Here is a 24,461-nt window from a genome sequence, read left to right as displayed (position 1 = left end):
ACTTTCCACCTCTGCGTGCATATTTTAACCATATGCACAGTCTCATATATGCATTCAGTATGATGATGCATATATGGTTTGAGCATACCATTCGAACATACATGGGTTTGAAAACGTGCTTTGGCAATCTGTCATTTTGCATGTTGCTTTCTCTTTGTTTGCCTTCTGTTTGTTTGCATACAAAACACACTAAAGACACACTAAATTCCCCCCAGCAACAAAGAGCTCAAATTGCTCCTTTTCAATGTTGTCGCGTAATTACACGGAGGTGGCAGGGGGTTAAGAGCAGATGTGATTGTGCCAGTAGATTCCAGCGCGATTAATTATGTGTTATCATAAAATTGGGGGATTGGGCTGGAAGTGGATTTTTCTGTGTTTTCTTAGCAATTCAGATGCTGCTGGCTCACCCTAAACTCTCCCAAACTGGGCCAACAAGAGCTTTGACCCAGTCGCTCTGAGCGAAGGAGCAACGCAGGGGCAAAAAGAAGAGAGATTCCTCTTTCACCAGCTAGCATAAACAAACAGTGCATGGCTAAAAGTAGAGTAGGGGGGAGTACAGTGTGTTATAATAAGGGTCTTGTACTCAAGAAATAAAATCCCAAATACTCACTGTCATGTTTTAGAACATTTTCTGTAGTTTATGAAATACGTTCAGGCTTCATACAGCTCACAGTCATCACTATCATACCTACCAATATTGCGCGTATACCAGACACTATGTGGACCTACCAACTTATTTTGCACCTTATGCTTAACCTCATGTACCTCATGGGGCGACTGTGGCTCAAGAGGTAGAGCAGGTCGTCCAATGATCCATGGGTCGGCGGTTCGAATCCCGGCTCCTCCTGTCTACATGTCGAAGTGTCCTTGGGCAAGACACTGGACCCCAAATTGCTCCCGATGTGCTGGTTGGTACCTTGCATGGCTTCCGCCGCAATCGGTGTATGAATGAGTGTGTGAATGTAATGCACAATCTATGTAAAGCGCCTTGGATAAAGGCTCTATATAAATGCACCATTTACCATTTATGTACAGTACATACATGTGTGTGTGTGTGTGTGTGTGTGTGTGTGTGTGCATGCGTGCGTGCTTTCTTTCCTGTGCTCTCTGAGAGTTTCGTTTAAATTAAGTTTCATGGATAGTTCTGTGTTGTATTTCTGACTCAATGAGAGGTCGGTGACCCCTCATCCCTCTGTTTCCCTTCTTCTAGAAAGACACTCCTGACCTCCTAACCAACAACTATCTGTATTGTCTCCAAAGTCAATACCTCCTCCCAGCTCAGAGTGAAACCCCTCAGAACCCTGCAGCACAAGAGCACACTATAAACGCCTCGGGTTGTCAGGAATAGGGGGGGTCTCTCTCTCTCTCTCTCTCTCTCTCTCTCTCTCTCTCTCTCTCTCCCTCTCACACACACTCACACACACGCACACACGTGCACACACGTGCACACACGCACGCGCGCACACACACACACACACACACACACACACACACACACACACACACACACACACACACACACACACACACGTGTGTAACGTGTATGTTTGTGTGTCACAATCTCGCGCTTCGCGGCCGTTTGCGTGTGCTGTGTGTGCTGTCTCCATTGTGTTCTCCCCCCCCCCCCCCATATTAGTATGATTATTATTTTAGTAACGTGTATGCAGTCGCGTTTGGTTTGAAGTTATATCGAGTGACAGTGTGTTAGTCTGCAGTCTGTGTGGCTGCCAGGGATATATGCCTCTCCCCTTGGGCCCTTCCCATTGCCCAGAGGCCGCTTTGCCGTCCCATTGGCTAGAAGCAGCCAATCACAAGGTTGTTGTTACCAGAAATAAGATAACCAACCTCCAAAAACCAGGCAAGCAACTGTGGGAAAAAACAATCCAGGTTTTGCTGGAGTCGACTAGGTCGTGACCTATGGTCGTGACCTATGGTCGTGACTGGTCGCGTACATTTCACCTGACAAAAAGTGACTCATCATTACTCACTTAGTTGCATTTCTAGAGTGATATTTAGTATTATAGATAGATATTGACTTAATGCTGAACTGTAGCTTTCTGTATTTGGCTACATTTATTACATTTTATTCCATTTAAATGCAGATTTAAACATATTTTATACAGAAACTGTCTTTACTGGCAGAGGCTGCTGGTGAGACCAGAATGTGTTCTGCAGTTGAGCACAATAAACTACGACAAAATCAACAGTCAATATGTCAACTAAAAGCAACTTTTCCTTGAAAGTTAAGCTCAACATCATTTTTGGAACTTTCACAACCTATAAGCTTATGTGGTATGCCTCAGACTGTACCCCACAAGTACACACGACAATAGAAGGCATATTGTTGAGCTGTCTAAAGCTAGCAGGTAACCACTCAGCGGTGGGAGGTAATGGGATTCACGTTTGCTTGCACCAAATGTTTCTCTGCTGGGGGTACAGCACTGGGACTATGTGTCGCCAGTGGTGGACACAGTACTCAACCTCAGTACTTGAGTCAAAGTCCCCTTTTAGGGGCTTAGATAAAAACAAATGTAGAAATGTCAGTTTTTTAGATTTTTGGAAGGTCTGAGGGGGAACGGAGAAGGATTATGATCAGTTCATACATTGTATAGTAGTAGTATAGTATTGTATAGTGCCAATCTTGCAGCAGCGGTGTTGGTTGTGTAAAATAAAAGTAGTCAAATATACCACAAGTGATCAGTGCTTTTTTCAGAACCCGCACCCTGGACAAATGAAGGGTGTGTATAGGCCTATGTGACAAGTGCAGTCTATACAGCCAGCCAGGTCACCATGCAGAGAAAATAGTCTAACTGTACGTTTCGCAGAAGTGTTCAGTGACAACGTAACAACGTTGCATATAGCCTATATAGCAACAGTATGCTACAGTATATAGGACACTCTCAACATCAACAACAGTGTTTCATGTCTTAGAAAAATGAATAGTTAATGTGAACTGCAGTGTATACTGGATGAAAACTCCACATAACATTTACTTTGGATCAGAGAGGAGTGAGGAGCTCTAGAAAGCACTAAATGTTTATCACCAGACCTTCTGAGAAAATGTGCTGCTGGAGTAATGACCCAAAATACTGTATGCGTTCCTATCCCAGTGTGTGTGTGTGTGTGTGTGTGTGTGTGTGTGTGTGTGTGTGTGTGTGTGTGTGTGTGTGTGTGTGTGTGTGTGTGTGTGTGTGTGTGACTGTGTGTGTGTGTGTGTGTGTGTGTGTGTGTGTGTGTGTGTGTGTGTGTGTGTGTGTGTGTGTGTGTGTGTGTGTGCGCGCGCGTGCGTGTGCGTGCGTGCGTGTGCATGCGCGTGCCTGCGTGCCTGCGTTCCTTGTGCGTGCATGTGTTCCTGCGTGCGTGCGTGCATGCGTTCCTGCGTGCATGCGTGCATGCGTGCGCGCGTGTGTGTCCATGTCTTTCTGGTAGAGACACCATCTGTTTGATTCTAACACTTATTGCACAACAATATAATTGTGAAGCTCTTCTATAGGCCTACAGTCTCTGGGATAGAATGGAAAAGAACAGCATGCCTTAGAATGAGTCAGCAAAGAATGGAATGGAAAGGACCGGACCTGAATAGTATAAGACATGTGAATCCCTTGACTCCTTCAAAATCGCTCTCAAAGGACACCTACGGACGGCTGCAATTTGAAATCTGAATTACCGGTACCCACCCACTCCTTTTTCTCCTCACTGTATATGTTTTTTCCCTTTTTACCTCCTTTATGATGATTCCTGTTTTTGGCTATATAGAAGTGTTTATTTTTTATTTGTACGGCTCTAAATTAATAGAATAGAATAGAATAGAATAGAATAGAATAGAATAGAATAGAATAGAATAGTGAATAATGGTTACCATGCTCAAAATTCCTTGAATCTTTAAAATGGAATAAATAAAGAGGATATCATTTCCAGAGGGATCTCATTTTCCCAACCACCAATTAGCTCTTCGCTAAGTCCCACCCAAGCCCGTTGTTGGCCAATACCACGTTAGCGACGGTTACTAAGGTAGGATACTGGTCACGCTTGCAATGCTGGTCAAAATGTTTAAGCAGGGTCAATAAATATATTTGCTGTACAGCATGTGTGGACCTCAGAAAGAGGGTTTGTTTTCTTACCTTGTTATGAGCAAACTAGTCCGTTCCATGAATTATTTCGCTCCGTTGTGCAGTTTAATAGTACATATTAGAAATAAAAATAGGCTCTCATTGACTTCCATTGTAACGGGGGAACAGCTCTCAAAGTCACTCTTTTAGAACACTAAGCTGATTCTGACCGTTTATGACATCAGGAAAACTCATGCGGTTTTATTTTTAATAAAAAATGTCAACGTTGCCTTGTTTTTGTTTTGACTTCAGTGTTGCCACATTGTGTGAGAGAAATAAGCCAACCCACCTCCAAAAACAAGCCAACTCTTAAAGCCAAATCAAGAAAAACAAGCCAAAACTAGAAAAAGTGCCCTTCTGGGCACAGGTCTCCACCAGGAGGATATGACTGTGTGTGATGTTGGCAAAATGTTTAGGAGTAATATAAACATGTTTTTTGTTTGTTTGTTTTTTGCAACAATTTTCTTCATTTTGTTGAGGAAATGCAGAGCCAGATCACTCATAGCATCTCTGAGGATAGAATTCTGGATGAGCAGGACATGTGCAGCATTTTGAACGAAACAGGCCACTCCTGAAAACCTTGGAAGGCAATGTTAGCCAATCAGTGTAGAATCTGAGAAATCCAACAGACTCGTCTTGATCACATGACTACAGAGATCGTGTGTACCGATTTGCGTGAGTTTTTGGATTAAATCTGTGCGACTAACATAAGCAATGTGTTTAGCAGAAATCGGCCTCATGGTGGCGCTATAACCGGCAGATGTGGAGGGATGAAGGGAAAATGTTTTTCTATGGCCTCTAGGGAGTGCGCATACAAGTTGTATACAGATTGATGCAGTTATAGCTAAAAACAGGAATTGGCCTGTTATAGCGCCACCATGAGGCTGATTTGGAAAATAATGTCGTCCTCGGCCTAGTGGAAATGTGCGTGTATAATTTCACGGAAATTGCACACTGTTTTTGTGATTTGTGGCATTTTGTTCTAAACGGACCATTCATGTGAGCTTTGGAAGCCAATATTAGCCAATCAGGATGGAAGATGGGAAATGGTGCAAATCCGTGTTGATCACATGACTATGTAGATAGTGTATACCGAATTGTGTGATGTATGGATAAAATGTGTACGGGTAATCTACAGAAATGTGTTTTGCCTAAATCGGCCTCATGGTGGCGCTATAACAGGCCGTTGAGGAATATTTGGGGCAGAGGTTCATCGTTGGCATCCATGGAGTGTGTGTGCACAGTTTGGCATGGATCGGGCCAACGGTACCAGAGATTAGCTGATAACGGACGGACGGAAGGACGGACGGACGGACGGACGGAAGGAAGGACACACACACGGACGGAGTGCAAAACATACTCTCTCCCCATGCCTTCGGCCTGGTGGAGACAACAAACACAATAATATGACCATATATAATCATAATAAAAAGATTGTATTCATTTATCATTATAAATACTATGTAGGCCTATGTCTATGATAATTCATGTTTTGGTAATGTATTACATACACTAATTATTAGCCTTAAGCCAAAAGTAGCGGGAAATAAGCAGACCTGGCAACCCTGACAAGTTTGTGTGGAAAGAAGTTCCGGTTTGCCTTCAAAACGATCTGATTGGTCCAAATCTGTACACCCACTTCTGAAGTAGCCTCGGTCGCAGCCTTCCATCCAGGCCGTTGGATGTAAACAAATGTATTTGATCTCGTCCACTTGTCGCAAACACCATACACAATTTTGAGGGAGACACTTTAGGAGAAATGTCTGGGACTGCAGCTGGGTGAATCTCAAACAGCATGGCGACTTGTTTACAAACGAGAGTTGGGAACACCAAAATCGCTTCACTGTATATCTCCAACCAAAATAGTTACTTTATAAATCTATCAAAAGACGAAAATAAAACGGATTGAGTTTTCCTGATGTCATAAACTGTCAGAATCAGCTTTTGTTGTGTTCGCTTATGTGCTAACTGACTGACTTTGAGAGCTGTTTCCCCGTTAAAATTTAAGTCTATGAGAGCCAGGTATTTGACCAGCATGCAAGCGTGACCAGTATCCTACCTTAGTAACCGTCGCTAACGTGGTATTGGCCAACAACGGGCTTGGGTGGGACTTAGCGAAGAGTGAATTGCAGAAGGTAACAGCCAATCTGAGAACCCATCGTCAAAACATAAAGGACAAACAGCTCCCTCTTTTCCTTTGACGTTAGTCAACAGTCTGCCTCGAGAGAGGCAGACAAACATTGTCACTTTTTATTTCTGTCAGGTAGTGTTCCCACTTCCCACATTATTATCTTCTGACACGGATCTGCTGGATCATCATGAACTCTGAACCTCTAATGAACTGAAAGAATGACAATCAGGGAAATTATTATTTTTATATATTTCTTTTTTTTTGTGCAAGGCCTCGTAGGACACTGGAAACAAGTGGATAACGATGGATACTATCAGAATGAACAGCTATTCAACACTTACAGTATTTTAACAAATAAATATCACTTATACACTGCCTTAAACTAGCTCCAGCTGACATTTGAGACAGAATGTGTTACTAGCAGCTGTTAATGGAACCTGCCAAACAACACATGCACGCACACACACACACACACACACACACACACACACACACACACACACACACACACACACACACACACACACACACACACACACACACACAATCCCGCACGCACGCACGCACGCACACACACACGCACGCTGTACCACACACACAATTCAGGTTAGCTAATGACTGTTTATTAGCATGCCCAGCATTATGCTTCATTGTCTAATGTGACCAAATGAGGCCCATTATTTACAGCACATCAGTAGATTGTGTTCATGAAGTTCAATCATTCAGTGACTGGCTGACCAGACAGACACAAATAAACACGTAGCAACACACGTCACTAGATGAAGATAAGTATCCACTAGCCATTATGAGAATTGATTATATGGTGTGTGTGTATGCGTGTGTGTGTGTGCGTGCGTGCGTGCGTGCGTGCGTGCGTGCGTGCGTGCGTGCGTGCGTCAGATGGTGTTTTACTGTTAAATTACAGGTCTTTACCACAATAACACAGCAGGTCCATTATTCCACATAGTGATCAAATCTCCATGTATTTAGTTGTCAGCATTAGGCTATATAAATGCTTTCACATTCTACAATTGTCCCCAATTGTGATTAAATATCTTCATATCATTGTTGATGTTGGCTCTCCATCTATGCTTGGTTAAAGGGGCTTCCCAGACTAGCTATATTGGCTTCTCAATTCACTTTGACTTTGATATATGGGTTAAATTGCACAAAAATCTCCCTCTATATCTTTGATTAAATGTCACAGAGAGATCTGTTTATTGGAGTAAAGTAGAGAGGAGAGACATACAGCACAGCACAGAAGCAATGTGTTAGGTTTACTTATTTCACAACGCAAACAGAGTAAGGCTGCACTAGACTAGAGCGTTGCAGTCCCGCCCCCTTTCATGACGACAAGAGACCCAGAAGTGAATTCTCCGTTCATTTTCCCCATAGGCTTTTCAAAAAGTATTTATTTAAAGACGTTTACACTGTGGACAAAGCCAACTGGAGTTGTGACAAATCATAACAACAAACACAATATTTTGGGCCGAACAAATAATTACAAAAAAGAAAAACAACACAAAAAATGTGTTGTAACCTGCCGTTTTTTTCTTCTTTCTAATTATTTTTTCGGCCCAAAAAATTGTGTTTGTTGTCATGATTTGTCACAACTCCAGTTGGCTTTGTATACGAGGCTTAAAAGGTCTTTAAATAAATACTTTTTGAAATGTCTATGGGGAAAATGAACGGGGAATTATTTCCTGGGTCCTCGTAGGGCGTGGGACTGCGACGCTCTATACTCCATTCCAACAAGGACTTTGGTCGGCATCATCAGGGCTTGCAGAAGACTCCAAACAAAGTTCTTCACCCATTTTCAACCAAATTAGTAGAACAGAAAGAAAGGCTGTAGTTTGTATTAGCTTTGAATCTCCTTGAACGATGTTTCTGAACTGCCCATATAGCCCACCAATGAGACACAGAGTGAGTATGGTCTAAAGGCCTATTCATTCATACTCCAGTTTTAGGTGATAACGTGACCACCAAAAACTACAACATGATGTCACATTGCGGTGATAACTGATAAGCGACAGCGACTCACCGCTCACCCACGGTGGTCACTGTAACACCTAAAATTGGAGTATGAATAGGCCTTTATAAGTCACTGTAATGATGTAATTCTGTTCTTATTGACCTACAGCAGACGCACAAACAAACGGATGTACAAGCTCACAAGGCGACGCGACACCATCGTGCAGTGGAGTATGAATCGGGTTTTAAATGTCATTACTGTATATTGTATTGCACGCACGCACGCACGCACACACACACGCATGCACGCACGCACGCACGCACGCACGCACGCACGCACGCACGCACGCACGCACGCACGCACGCACGCACGCACGCACGCACGCACGCACTCACACAGTATAAATCAGGTTTTAAATGTCATGCACTGTTTATTACAATCATAATGTATAATACATGTAACCATATTGTGCAGGAGAGGTTTAGAAGCCTAGAGGCTTAATAGAGAACTTCTCCTTTTTTTAAATCAGACATATAAATGGATAATCATATTATACAAAATTGTATAGAAACATTTTCACATGCACACATACATGCATGCATGCACGCACGGTCCCACGCACGGACACGCACGGACGCACAGCCACAAACCTGATTACATGCTTAATTTGCAGCTAATCTATCTGATATTGGCTCATGTTTTTGCACGCACGCACGCACGCACGCACGCACGCACGCACGCACGCACGCACGCACGCACGCACGCACGCACGCACGCACGCACGCACGCACACACACACACACACACACACACACACACACACACACATGTACACACACACACACACACCACTATTAGTACTACTACTGTAACCGCATGTCTCTCAGAGGTAGTAATGGGAAAGTTGTGATCATTGTGTTGTGTTATTGTTTGTGGGTTTGTTGCCAACTGAGGTTCCCTGGGAAAGAGTAATTGACAAATGAACCCTCTGTGCATGCTCACCAATGGGAAATACAACAGCTGATTAGAGTGGGATGTATGTGCATGTGCATGTGCAAGTGTGCTCTCTCTCTCTCGCACGTGCATGCGCACGCGCACGCGCATGCACGTGCGCATGTGTGTGTGTGTGTGTGTGTGTGTGCGTGTGCGTGTGCGTGTGCGTGTGCGTGTGCGTGTGCGTGCGTGTGTGTGTGTGTGTGTGTGTGCCTACGCGCGCTCGCATGCGGTAAGTAAAACAATTGGTCTAAATATGAGCGAGACGATGAACAGCCTCAGGCTGGTGAGTCCGAGAAATTATTAGACATGATGCAGCACAGAAACTCTTTCAACTGGTTTTGTTTCATAAATATGTTGGTAACAACAACATGTCAAAAGTCCTAAGAAATCCCAGTGATGGAACATATTGAAAAATGCTAAATTAGGTGATAGTACCATTAACAAACTATAAGTTTTATACATTTTTCATGATTCAGAATATACATTGCAAGCATTTGTTTTGCTTCATTGCACGAATAATTTCTGAATAATTTCTTAACAGCGATTAACTATTTACATCCCTACCACAACTACAATTCCAAGTGCTTGTCAGGGTGGGGGGTCCCCAGTTCAAATATGATTATTTTTGGGGGGATCGCTGCCTGCTAAAGTTTGGGACGTTTGGGAACAGTTGATCTAATGAACAACACCGTAACTGTTTTCATTGCAAAACATAGTTGACTTTGAAAGTCCAGCAATGATCCATGAAGGAAACCATGTTTACAAGGGTGGGAACTTGTTTACAGCTGAGTAACTGCTGCCACACCTTGTTTGCAGTCCTTGAAAATCAGTTAAAATAAATTAATGAAATTGGGGTAAGTCACAGATTTCAGCTTTAAAGGAACCAACAACGTGGTTGTGTGTTTATATCAAGGAGCATGTGTGCACGACGTATGTGCCGTTATGTGCATGCATTCTTGGTGCATGTGTGCAAGTGTGTATTATGCTTCTTCAATGTGCTTGTGCACAAGTGTGTGTACGTCCGTGCGTGCGTGCGTGCGTGCGTGCGTGCGTGCGTGCGTGCGTGCGTGTGTGTACGCACGTGTGTACGTCTCGCACGCACGCACGCACGTCTCAGAGATGAGACATCAGACAGCTGCTGGGAGCAGCAGAAGTGTCGCTGGTCTCTGTGAAGTAGTAGTGTAGAATTGTTCCATTATCACTGTCTGTCTGTCTGTCTGTCTGTCTGTCTGTCTGTCTGTCTGTCTGTCTGTCTGTCTGTCTGTCTGTCTGTCTGTCTGTCTGTCTGTCTGTCTGTCTGTCTGTCTGTCTGTCTGTCTGTCTGTCTGTCTGTCTGTCTGACACAAGCCTCTCTAACTCTAGTCTCTCTCTCTCTCTCTCTGATGGTGTCTTTTTCATGGTCCAATAGGAGACAACTCTTTCCTCTCTCTATCTCTCTCCTGTTTGCACGCACGCACGCACGCACGCACGCACACACGCACGTACGTACACACGAACGCACTATCTCTCCTCTCTTACAGTGATATAGTTGAGAAGCCTTTCCTCTCTCTCTCTCTCTCTCTCTCTCTCTCTCTCTCTCCTTTATCTGTGTGGATAACAGTGAGCATGATGGAGTGAAGTCTCAGTGCTTTGTTGTTCTGGATTCTTGCGGTACTTAATCTGTGATTAGTTCCTTTTTTGTCTTCTGACTCTTAACCTCAAAGGTGACAATTCTTCCTCTCTGTCTCCTCCTTGAAGCTCTTTGTCTGTCTCGCCTGTTTTTATCTCGCCCTCCCTCTCTCTCTCCCTCTCTCTCTCTCTCTCTCTCTCTCTCTCTCTCTCAGTGTTGGAGTACGTGTCATGGACATCATGTCAAAAGTAAAGTAAGGCAACTGTCTGTGTGAGTACAATGGGTATACTTTTTCAATGGGTATCCCTCTTTCTCTCTCTCTCACTTTCTCTCTCATCTCTGCCCCCTTTGTTTCTTTGTGTCATCTCTCAAGTGAAGTGCTCCAAGTGCTTCAAGTGGTGAATAACAGTGTCCCTGCACCGTGTATTAGAGATGCAGTTTCAAAAAACTAACACTAAAAAGAAAGAAAAAAGATCTTGCCTCTCGTGCGGCTGCACAATTCATCCAGCGTGATCATAAATAATGATTTTATGGGTCACAACAATGTAATTGTGAAACTTGACAATGAATTCAAACATCTTATTTGGTCAGCTGTTGCACCTTGCCCTTTTATCCTCACCAAAGTTTAACATAACCAGAATATTGCACAACCCATCATCATATCCCCTCCAGGCTCACAGAGGAACCATAAACTGATCACAGAGGCCATGCATTGCACACCATTCTGAGCAGCAACAAAGGCATATAAGCAACTTATCTACAGTATAATCTCAATTATCAGAATGATAATGTTTGTAGTTGTGCAATCGTCCACTCTTTGACAACTATTCTCAGCTATAAAATGTGTCAATAAGGCATTTTGGAATCATCTGGAATCATGTTATGTATCTGATCAGTAGTCGTGTCAACAACAGAATGTGGAGGGGTGTTGTCCATTTAGCATAGCTTTTGACTGCTTAGTTGTGTTTTGTTTTTGTTTTTTTGTGTCTTTTTCTTTCATGTAAGTCATGTGTATTTTGTATTCCTTTATTGAAAAATCATTAAAACACTTTGATGTAAAAAAACCAAACAGTTGAACTATTTTAGACTTACAGTAGGCCCACATTTGTCTCTTAGCCTACCTAATTGGGCCTACATAGAATATTAGCTCCAGAGTTGCTAGCATCTTGCTGCTACATATACCAAACATCAAGCTACACTAATCCGAGAGGATGGCCATGGAGTTAAGTCAGCTTTGCTCTGGGTCTCACAGCACACACAAGCTCAGAATGACTCCACATTTTACACAAAGATTATGCAAATTATGCGAAGGATGATAGCTGCTTTCCTCACCGTTAATGCACTTGCACAATCTACAGTTAATATAAAACTCCATGACACGTATTGCGCAACATTTCAACCGAAAGTACTGTGATGCAAAATACATCACTTCCTGTTACTAAATTACTTTCATTGTATTGTATTTATTTAGTATTTCCTAGGCTGCATTTTGCATGTTGTGTGCATGATTCAGTCTTGTAAAAAGCCCATTTGTACTCGAGAAAGACCGGGCACTCTGAACACATTGACTGCACCTGTGTGCGCAAGCAGTGCAGCCAATTAAAGCATGGACAGGTGTTTGACATTGAGGAGTGTTGTGTTGTCCTATATGCTTAATTCTGAAGACCTTTTAGTCAAAACGTGAATCACGCAATAAAGCTTTTGACTGTCCGTGAGCCAGTACGCCACCGTGTGCATGGTCCTGCACCTGTACCCTCCAGTCGATGGTCCTGCCCCTATACCCTCCAGTCGATGGTCCTGCACCTATACCCTCCAGTCAATGGTCCTGCCCCTATACCCTCCAGTCAATGGTCCTGCACCTATACCCTCCAGTCAATGGTCCTGCCCCTATACCCTCCAGTCAATGGTCCTGCCCCTATACCCTCCAGTCAATGGTCCTGCCCCTATACCCTCCAGTCAATGGTCCTGCCCCTATACCCTCCAGTCAATGGTCCTGCCCCTATACCCTCCAGTCGATGGTCCTGCACCTATACCCTCCAGTCCATGGTCCTGCCCCTATACCCTCCAGTCAATGGTCCTCCACCTATACCCTCCAGTCGATGGACCTGCACCTATACCCTCCAGTCGATGGTCCTGCACCTATACCCTCCAGTCCTCCATGGTCCTCCACCTATACCCTGATTACCCTCCAGTCGATGTGCCAGCTCTATTCTCCTAATACAGGACAGTGTACACAATGGAATGGTTGGTAGGAGACTACTACTACTACCATTCCAAGTTCTTTGAGGCCTGGCGCACCTTACCAGTAGGATGACTCGAGTTTATCCTGCTTTGTCTCTCCTCTCACAAGGCCTTTGTCAATGAGCCTTTTCCCCATGATTGGGAATATCTCCCAACATCACTAACATGAACAGTGTGGGGTTTGTATGGTTGAGGCCCCTGGAAGGGAAGCGTTTACACCCAGAGGGGAGAAAGAGTTTGTACAGCTAGGGCCTGTGTAAAAGTTTTAAACAAAGATAAAGTGAGAGGCCATACAGGGACTCCTCACAGGGCCCATCTGGGGGTGGGTGTGAAGGTTAAGCCAGCTTGGAAAGTCTTACATAAACCACCATTGACAAAAGGAGCAGGCGACTTTTGTTATCATTCCATCAGTCAGTGATATCTGTCCATTCTGCCAAAGGGAAAGCATATTTCATTGCTGTGTACTGTGCATGAGCACAAGGCTCATATGATCCCACACTTGATTTATAGTGCAATTTCAATAAATCATAAAAACTATTGATGTGTGTGTTGTATGATGCGTGCGATGTGCGTGCGATGTGCATGCGTGTGTCACTGTGTTCACTCCAATACATTACATCATCATCAACTTGAAGGTCAAATATCAAGGTTGGTGCGATGACCTATTAAAGAGCTAATGAGGAATAGCAAATTTGGGCTGTTAGCAATATAAAGATCCAGCTCTACTTCCACATTCACGCTGTTTTAACATAATTCAGCACTGCAATGTGACGTTCTGTTCTCTCTGGCAACTTGTTCATTTTCCCTGATCCTTTACCTTATTATCTTCTCTTACGTTCCCCCATATGCCTCCATCTTTCTCCCCCTGCTTACCGTTCTCTCCCCCTTTTTTCCTCTCCAGTTTGTGAAGGAAGCATTTTCCCCTGCCACCACTCTGTCTCTCTCTCTCTCTCTCTCTCTCCCTCCCCCTCTCCCTCCCCCCCTCTCTCTCTGCCACCACTCTCTCTCTCTCTCTCTCTCTCTCTCTCTCTCTCTCTCTCTCTGTGTGTGTCTCTGGGAGGTTTCGTTTGAAGTGTGTGCAGCAGCAGTCAGAGATGCCGTGCGTTGATAACAGGGCAGTAATCAGCAGCAGTGATATGGAAGGACGACCTGGCTCCCACTAGAAAGGAAAGCCCGTGAAGCCAAGGAGGTCCATTTTGTTTGCTCTTTTACGAGGCAGTTAAAACCCCCGCAAAGCAGAGCCGACAACCCAGCCGCATGCAGTCACATAGCAGCTGCAGCGTTACCAAAAATAACTCATCTACAAGTTGCACGTGGCATGACTAGCAAATTCAAGTTTGTTTTCTTTAAAACCCACTTTTTCCTCAGATTCTTCAGATTCCATTCCGATTGGCTTCAGCCATATATTGCCTGTTATTTTCAGGGATTTTCAGCATGATTTCTCAAACTAATCTATGGTCATTAGGTTTCATGACATTCATTTTCATTTCTTTTAATTTTTCGTTTCTCTTTTAGGTTTTAGGACCTCAATTTCACCCAAAAAACCTGAACTTTGAACATTCAGTGGATTTTCTGTGGTCTGGAGTTTTCTCTGGGGTTTGGGAGCCTTTTGAGCTGCAATGAAAACAAGCAAAACAGTGAAAACAGTGACATCACAATCCCTTTAAAGTCCTCTTAACCACGTGAACTCTAGCTTAAGGCATTAACCACTTAAACTCTCTCTAAACCTCTCTCTAGACCTGAGTTGAAACTTATTTCACCAAATCTCTTCTTTTACGATTTATTTTTAAATTTCACTAGGGGATAAGTCCCTTGAATTGCAGCAACTCCTTTTCAAGGGGGATGCTGGGTTCAAGTAGTTATTCGCTCATGTCATCCACCACATAACATACGTAGTAACGCAGCGATACTGCTGTCACTCGTGTCACTATCCAGCGTGTTTGACCAAATCATATCAAAGCCGAATCCCATTAAAAGGACACGGCTTATGGCATCATAAACCAGCAGCGACTCAGGCTGCATGCTACAGTGCTTTTTTATGATGCAATTAAACACACGCCCTTAACACATGCCCCCCTGAGCTCACCACAACGCAAAGCTAAACAGAGAGAAAACCATTCCCAAAACATTCCCAGCACTTCCTCCCATGGCCGTTAATGATTCCTGATCATTGTTCCCAGCAGGGAAATAAACGGAGAGAAAACTCAGTGACTAGAACGTATGAACGTGTTCCCTGTGGAACAATGAACGTTGCATGTAAAAACAGATTGAGGAATTCAGGGCATTACCAAAAGCACTGCATTACCATATTGCCCACAGTGATTCAGTGTCTTATGCCAGGGGTTCTCAACCCGTGGGTCGCGACCCCTCGGGGGGTCGCCAAATTATTTTGGGGGGTCCCCAAAATATTTTTTAAAAAAAAAAGAAAAAAAAATATTTTCACGATTTTTCAAAAATAGCAGACCTACAAGTTCATAGCGCGCCACTCGGTGGCGCGCTATGAGCTTGTAGATCTGCTATTTTTAAATAGCTAAATTATAACAATGCTTAAAACACCAAAAGGGGTTCCCGCCCAAAATGGTTTAAGGTTATTGTAGCAGTCAATTTATATTGGGGGTCGGGAGGGGGCGGGGCGGGGGTCCCGAGACATTGCCAAAGCATTTCCGGGGGTCCCCGGCCAAAAACGTTGAGAACCCCTGTCTTATGTCATGAGTACATTTACCGGTCCGTATTTTCATAAGAACACATTCTCTCTCCCGACTCTCAATGCTTGGTCGGGACATTTTGGTTCCGATATTGCCGCTGAGGACACCCTTGATGACAACGAGAGATGATAACTGTTCCCCACCCTATGCAAATTGAACGGTGCTGAGTCAGAAGAAGCTTTTAAACAGCTTCAAACAAATCTTCTATTCTTGAATTTTAAAGAATGAACTTGACTCTCCTCTTCCAGAGGGAGACAGCCCCCTCGTTCCTCATACAAACTCATTTAGGTACCTATACATTTGAACCTTGAGTATCCTGTTTTCTTGTAAAAGGGTAAAACTGTATTAAACTATGCAGGACTTCTACAGTATCCATCTAAAAATAAAGTAAAGCTTTGCTATTATCGTTGAAGATTTTTGCGAGAAGATATGAGAGAGTGCAGGGTCTTCCTCCTTAAAGTATAGTAGAAGGCTGTAGACAACATTGCATTGCATGTTTCCATCACTGTTACAGTAAGCAGCACTGTGAAATATAACATGCTATACAAATAATGTACACTTTATAACAAAAAAACTAACATTTCTAACTTTTGCACTGACAATTCTTTAAAATGACACAATTAGCGCCCAATTGCATATAAATGGGAGAATGGAGAGGGTGTTTGTTTTTGGAGTGCAGTCCTGAGTAGGAGATAATGGGCCATCGTTTGGCTGTTGCTATTAACTGTTATTAGTGCTGTCACCGCCATCGGCTTAGCGGTCGTTTGATGTATGAATGTAAAGGATGAGGGAGCCCCGATGTTTCTACAACTGGGTCAACTTTTTTGTCAATACTTTTGCCTTTATTTCAACGTGATGTGGTCTACTGTGTATGATATTAAACATGCTTTTGTACTATACTATTTTAATCACTTAGCTAGCAGACATGCGTATCCAGAGTTACACAAGGGCAAGCTTGTAAGCTTCAGTTCCTGATATACCAGTGAAATTGTCTAAATCAGCCACAATAGCATGCATTCTACTTTTATTGGTTTATATTATTCTCAAAATATTACAGTATCTGGAAGGAAAGTAGGAAGTGCAGGATAGTGTACAGAGAACGGGGCTAGCTAAGAAGTAGCCTGAGCTAATGTGTTAGGTTTCTGGTCTAGAGAGGCAGGTCGCGGCAGAGATTTGCGCACACCCTGATTGGATCTTACCGATCTGTCAGTCACCCCTCCTCTCCCCCCCAGTGCAGCGCTACGTCACATCATTTGGAGCAACGCCCACCCGGAAGGGTTGACTCCCACTTCTAGCCCAGAGCGGCCATTGTGTTCCTCAAGGCTTTCATTTTTTGTGCTGACGTAAATGAAAGCCTGGTACAGAGGCTAGCTAAGAAGAGGTGGGACAGAGGTGGGTTTGACAATATGTCGTTCAACAGGATCTTAGAGAATGAGAGGATTCCTGAGGAATGGATGAGAGGTGTGCTGGTGCCGAATTTTAAGAACAAGGGTGACGTACAGAGTTGTGGAAACTACAGAGGAATAAAGCTGATGAGCCATACAATGAAGTTATGGGAAAGAGTAGTGGAAGCTAGACTAAGGGCAGAGGTAAGCATTTTTGAGCAGCAGTATGGTTTGATGCCAAGGAAGAGTATACTACAGATGCAATATTTGCTTTGAGGATGTTGACAGAGAAGTTCAGAGAAGGTCAGAAGGAGCTGCATTGTGTTTTTGTAGATCTGGAGAAAGCGATAGGGTGCCAAGAGAGGAACTGTGGTATTGTATGAGGGGCTGTGGGGTGGGACATTTGGTATATAGTTTTTTGTATTGGCCTAAAATATTGTCTATACATACATTCATGAATCCACTTGCTGACCGGCTGTCGGTATTGAGCATTTTTTTTAATTAGTTATATTGACATATAAGGCTTCATAATTTTCATTATGCTTTAAGTAGCATGTGACATGTCAAACTAGGGGGTTTTCATGATTCTGAATCCATTCCAAGCATTAGTTTTGCACAAAAACCACTCCTTGGGCTAAAAACGGCCATTGCAATCATCACAAATGTGACGAGGTCAGCACATTTTGGGGAATTTGGGCAAGTGGCTGTGGCCGTTTTTAGAGTGTTTATTGTGCAAAACTAATCCTTGAAATGGATTTAGAGTCATGAAAACCCCCTATAGGTGACATGCACATGCTACATAAAGCATCATGAAAATTTGAAAATCTTGCCTTATATAGGATGTTAATGGTATGGTCACATACAGTATAAACCGCTATTAAAAAAGCTGGAGGTAGCAGAGACTAAAATGTTGAGGTTCTCTCTGGGAGTTCCTGGATAGGATCAGGAACGAGTACATCAGAGGGACAGCGCATGTCATGTTTTGGAGATAAAGCCAGAGAGGCCAGACTGAGATGGTTTGGACACGTACAGAGGAGGGATAGTGAGTATATCGGTAGAAGGATGTTGAGGTTGGAACTGTCAGGCAGGAGGCCTAGACAGAGGAAGACCAAAGAGTTTATGGATGTAGTGAAAGAGGACATGAAGTTAGTTGGTGTGAGAGAAGAGGAGGCAAAGGACAGCGTGAGATGGAGGCAGATGATTCGCTGTGGCGACCCCTGAAGGGAAAAGCCGAAAGGAAAAGAATGGCATACATTATGGCAAACATGTATACTTTAATAACATAAATATGCTAATAATAGGCTACCTCGCTACCTGATAGCCATTATAAAAGTGCAGCTTTTTTTTAAAACCATTTCAAACAATGATTCACCAATTGCTTGCTCAGCTAGCTGGTGAATGTTTAGGAATGTGTGTTTGATTGGCTGTCAAACAGCATTCAACAAGCACAGATCCTGCAGACGATAATTTTAAAGTTATGTGGTGGTTTTATTATTAATTTGTATTTTATCTGATAATGTGATATTCAAGTACTTTAACTCATTCCATGTCTGTCCTCTCCTCTCCCTGCCTCTCACAACTCTCTATTCTCTCACTCAATTTGTTCTCTTCCCCCTCTCTCTCACTCTCATGGAGTGTCAGGGAAATAGGCGCGGTTCATTTGAAGTCAGTCATTTGGCAGAAAACTAAACAACCTCTGTTAACTGCCTCACTTACTGCAGTTTACAGAGACACTTCCTTAAAGAGAGTCTCCATGTATGTGTCTATGTATGTGTGTACATGTGTGTGTGTGTGTGTGTGTGTGTGTGTGTGTGTGTGTGTGTGTGTGTGTGTGTGTGTGTGTGTGTGTGTGTGTGTGTGTGTGTGTGTGTGTGTGTGTAAAGCAATGCACTTAGAGCTTGTATACCTGCTACATTTGCTAATTGAATCCTGAAAAGTAACAAGTTTTGACATACAGTATGAGGTTTCCACCCAACAGAGATGTTATGCAACTCTAAAGGCTTTCTATGAATCAGGTGCAAGTATAACGTGAGAAATGAGCATAAAGCTAAGAACATTTTTACGAACCCTGGCAAACACAAGGCGCAGATTTGCTTTAAAAAGGTCAGAGGGAAGATGTATTTGGCTTTTAACTTACCGGTAATTGAATTAAATCTGAGTGAATTTGAAAAAAAGCATGTGTTGATGTTGGGGCAGTGGGGGGGCCAACAGAGAACATAACGATGACAACATCATGACAACAAGGTCCTGTCCCGCATGCATGCACATATCAGTGAGTTGTACATCAAAGCCTGTTTGATGTCATCAATGCTGTTGAGCAATCAAACCGCTAACTAAGTCACTGGGCTGAAGTACAATCAGAAGACTGAGAGCCAGAATCATTTATACTGTGAAGAAGTTTGTACAGTATGCTCTCTCTCTCTCTCTCTCTCTCTCTCTCTCTCTCTCTCTCTCTCTTTCGCACGCACGCACGCACGCACGCACGCACGCACGCACGCACGCACGCACGCACGCACGCACGCACGCACGCACGCACGCACACACACACACACACACACCATACCCATCGTCCACCTGCTAAATTCCCAATGGTCTAATCTCACTGAAACGCCGTTCTGACTCCTGATTGCAGTCTTTCAAAGTTATTTAATCCCTCATTCGTCTTTCTCTCTTCATACAGCCAAGAGGAGGGGAAAAAAAGGACTTCCCATGTCGGATCGACTTTGGTGGGCAGCAGAAATAATTAAATTCTTACGCGGTCCATTTGCATTGGAATGCATTCGGAACTGTATAATGTATCAGTGAAATCTAATCTCATAAAAGTCATTAATACTTCAGCCATCACAGAGTCCAAATTTGCAGTCATTTCCCCCTGTTTGTTAAGGATGAAATGACTGCAGGCCATGTCTTTAGCTACTGATGGCTTACATTAGTGTCAGAGTCAGAAAATCATTACCACTGGTATGCAGTTCATATGAGGAAAACATTAGACACTTTACTGCACATTTCTAAAAACGGAATCATCATTCAAGCTTGACTGCATCTCTCATTTGTCTGCCACATGCGAATAATGATGATGAATGCTAAGTTGAAGCTGGCCGATTCCTTCTCAAAATGTTTTGCTTTTCCTAATTGGATTTCATAGACTCACATCACCTGCTGAGAAACACCACTCCACTGGGTTCTGTGTATTGTCTGGTAGCGAAGTGAGTGAATGCTTAAATGACAGCAGCTGAAGAAAGCGTTTTGTATATGGGCGCATTGGGCGGACCAGTTTGAAAGCATTTATTTCACTGCAGCCAGTGTCACTAGATCTCCACAGCCCAGCCCATGTGAACTGAATAACTGTATTGTTAGCACATGTTGAGGCATTTAGCCGATTCCCTGGAATGAAGGCTGAAACTGAATGTGTTTATAATAATAGTCAACAACAACAAAGCGTTAACCGTCGTCAGCACATCTACTGGGGTAAGTACAGTATAAGCTGCATTCTCTTCCTGATACTTTAGGCAGGACACGACATACACCTATTGACTGACTCAGTGTTTAAGGATCCAACTAAAACAAAACAAGTTTGAATCTAATCCTGTTTAGGAACTGGAAAAAAAAGAGATAAAGGGAACAACTGACACAATAAAATAAAATTGAGTATTATCAAGTGATAAATGTGAGTTAATCATCTACCGAGGAGGAACTTACTTTACTGGAATGCAATTAAGTGTATCCTGCATGGGTGCATCCCATTCATGACCTCACTCAGAGTCCTTACCAAGTCTTAATACCTTACCACACACAGCTGCTCCAACACATGACTGCACACATAACAGTACAGAAATCACACACAAACGCACACACACACACGCATGCATACGCGAGTCCGCGCACGCACGCACGCACGCGCACGCACGCACGCACGCACGCACGCACGCACGCACGCACGCACGCACGCACGCACGCACTCATGCACACACGCACGGCACGCACGCACACACGTACGCACACACACGACTACCACCAACAGTGCACAGGAGATCAAAACAGTACCTCCATGATATTGACACAGGCATGAATGCCACAGCCACACGCACACAATATTTCCACAATGCTGACAAAACACTGTGGATTCTACCGCAGACAACCACCACACCCACACATGACACTATCATACTTTGCTTCTTAGATAAAGCCGCACATTGTTTCTATTTGGCCTACATCACATCAGTGATTCTCAAAGTGCAGTCTGGGGACAGCTTCCAGGGAGTCCCCAGCTAAATTTGTATACAATACCACTTTATCTATACTTTGGCCATTAAAAAATTGCAGATCTACAGTACAAGCTCACAGTGCGTCACTGTGAGCTTGCTGCTATTTTTGAAACATTCTGAAAAATATTGAATAATGTTTGAATAATTTAGAAAAAACATTTTTTTTCACACAAACCTTGAAAATGTTTGGAAACTCTTGAATAATTCTGATCTTTTTTAAACACAAATATTCTATTCTGGGGGTCCCCTGGGGAAGTCCGTGGCCGAATACATATCAACTTACAGGTCCTTGACCTGAAAACGTTTGAGAACCACTGGGTCAACCATGGTCTCTGTCCCTACCTTGTGCAGCCACTGCGTGTTGTTCTCCATGGCGGTCTCCAGGTTCTGCAGCTTCTGAGCAGACCACTCGCTGTCCAGGGTGGGTGGTGGCGCGTCCCTCTGCACCACGCTGGGGCCCCGGGGCCCGCCACCGCCGCCGTACGGCCCCGCCACCGGCCCTCCCGCACTGCATCCATCCAGCTCCGGGAGGATGAAGGTGTAGCTGCACTGGCCATTCTGGACGCGGTGGAGCCTCCTTCGCTTCTCCGCGCCTCCTCCTCCTCCTCTTCTCTGGCTTCGTCCAACTCCTCCTCCTCCTCCTCCTGCAGCTCTCTGCTCTCCACTCGAAACACCTGCTGCCTCGGTGAGATCTGACAGAGTCCCGACGAGGAGGAGAACCAGGAGCAGAAGAAACCCGTTGCTGACTTGAAAGCGTGTCATGGTTCTTTGTCTGAGACGTCCTTCGCAGAGGTTCGGGTAGAAGTTAATTTACTCACTCTGACCCTAATTCACATTTGGGTGAATTAGGGGAGCTCAGAGTGACGCAGGAGGCAGTGTTGATATACTGTGTTTTTTTTGCAGTTCAATCCACAGTCTCTGGGACGCTCTGCTGAGTTTCAGGCTCTCCTGAATGGAGAGCGATCTCCCTCTTCCAATGAAAGTCAGACCTGGGCAGAAACACCTGCCAGTCTGCAACACCGGTGGTCTTGCGCTGAAATGACTCTCCCCTGTGCCCTCCCTCACTCTCATGTACAGAGGACAAACATTTTACCTCTGGTAGGGACGGTGAGAGAGAGAGAGAGACGATGGTATGTTTTCTTCCTGAATCTCGTAGTTCCTTCGAACTGTATAATTCTTGGATGGGGTCCCTGTGCTCTTTGTAGAGTTCCCTCTGAAGTCCCTCTGGTCCTAATTGCAGACACGCTGCGACACCAGAGTGCAGACGCACTTTGGATGGCTGAGTTGGTCGGTGAGAGACAGAAGCAGCAGATGTGGAAGGGAGACAGAGAGATAGATGGAGCAGAGAGAATATGAGAGAGGGAGACAGAGGTAAAGGGCTATTCTGATGTCCAATATATCCCGCAAAGTGAAGAAGTCAAAGAAATAAAACAAAACAAAAATAAATAAATACATGTGATAAAAATGTGACAGAATGAAATTGAATTTGATCAGGAATTAAGAAAAGTGTAAATCCCCCCCAAAGAAATGTGCCTCTTGGTCTTCAAACGTCCAGAGAAGGAGGGAAGAGTGAGTCAATGAGTGAAATTAGTAGAGGAGAGGAGTGCGCGTTCGTTTTTTCCCCTTCCATCCTGCACTGGTGGCTCCAGTTTCAGAAGTGGCCAAGGAGAAATGCTTCGGCCCCCTTCTTATCTGAGGGGGGCCGGCGGAGAGAGGGAGGAATTAGAGGGTGTGTGTGTGTGTGTGTGTGTGTGTGTGTGTGTGTGTGTGTGTGTGTGTGTGTGTGTGTGTGTGTGTGTGTGTGTGTGTGTGTGTGTGTGGGGGGGGGGGGGGGGGGGGTGATCAGAGGGAGGTCCATTAGAACACTGTGTGGGCTGAGAAGAAAAGAGAAAGACAGAAGGAAACCAGCAAGGAGTGACGAGGGAAGGAAAGGAATTGGGTGGAATTAGAAAGAGTGAGAGTTGAGCTAAATGAGATGACCATGGGGAGACAAAGGTTAGGAAGGGAGACAGATGGAGTCAGAGTCATGAGAAAAGGAGGGAGACGAGTCAGTAGAAAAGATCGGCAGAGCCACAACGACAGAGTGAGATATAGGCTGACTGGGACAAAAGACAGACAGACAGAGAGAAAGTGACAGATTGAGGAAATTCAAATGCAGCGATTTTCAACCTGAATTCCATCAATCATTGACTGTGAGGAAGACATAATAATGTATGAAAAGCTAACAGAGAGAGAGAGAGAGAGAGAGAGAGAGAGATAGAGAGTCATGTGTGTCTGGTGTCCTGGCTGCTGTTTGTGTTCAGAAGCCTTGTATGGTCATTATTCTCTCTACTGATGTATTCTCCACCACAATGAAACCACAGCAAAACAATAGTAGTTTATATTTTAATAGTATTGATTGGTTTGTAGCCATGTATTCTCTCCATCAGATGCAATTGGTATCCCGACCCCGGCGACCCGAAGAGATGGGGAGAACGTCTGTTACTAAACAAGCTCAGAATAATAGAGATCATTTAACACTTATTTTAACAATCAAACCTTTAGCTTTCATATAAAGAACATTTAGCATAATAGAACCTAACTAGTATTGTATATCTAAATAACAGACTAACTAGTGTCTATCTAAATAACATTACAATAAATCTCTATAAGAGAATACCAGCACTCACTGTCCTTTTAAGGCACTTTTATTTCTACATTTAAGTTGGTATGAGATATACTGCGTACTGATTACTTATTGTATAGGTCTAAAGTTAGCTTTTCCAGACCGTGCACCCGGTAAGAAAGCTCAGTAATATTGAAACTAGTTGGAGTTGTGCTCGCACCGTTGATGTAAAGATATATCCAAAGAACATAACTGGCATACAGTTGGGTGCCACCGATATTGTCCCTTATTATTTGACCCATTTAGGCCTGACCTCAAAATAAATATTTTCACGATTTTTCAAAAATAGCAGACCTACAAGCTCGTAGCGCGCCACTCGGTGGCGCGCTATGAGCTTGTAGATCTGCTATTTTTCAATAGCTAAATTATAACATAATGTTTAA

At 43.8% G+C, this 24,461-nt stretch overlaps 1 protein-coding gene across 1 annotated transcript in view; it reads right to left on the bottom strand.

The window, feature by feature from the left end:
- Positions 1-22,175, bottom strand: part of angpt4 (angiopoietin 4) — a gene marked incomplete at both ends in the record, with an annotated part of 83,556 nt that extends 61,381 nt beyond the window's left edge. Inside the window, one exon of the mRNA XM_079510711.1 lies at positions 21,756-22,175. Coding sequence (XP_079366837.1) covers positions 21,756-22,175 — 420 coding nt within the window. The remainder of the gene's footprint in view (positions 1-21,755) is intronic.
- Positions 22,176-24,461: the final 2,286 nt, after the last annotated feature.

Source organism: Electrona antarctica, assembly GCF_951216825.1.
Source record: "Electrona antarctica genome assembly, chromosome: 9".
In the NCBI taxonomy this organism is placed as follows: domain Eukaryota; kingdom Metazoa; phylum Chordata; class Actinopteri; order Myctophiformes; family Myctophidae; genus Electrona; species Electrona antarctica.
Note: the sequence above shows the minus strand (reverse complement) of the source record. Positions and strands in the feature narration are given on the sequence as shown.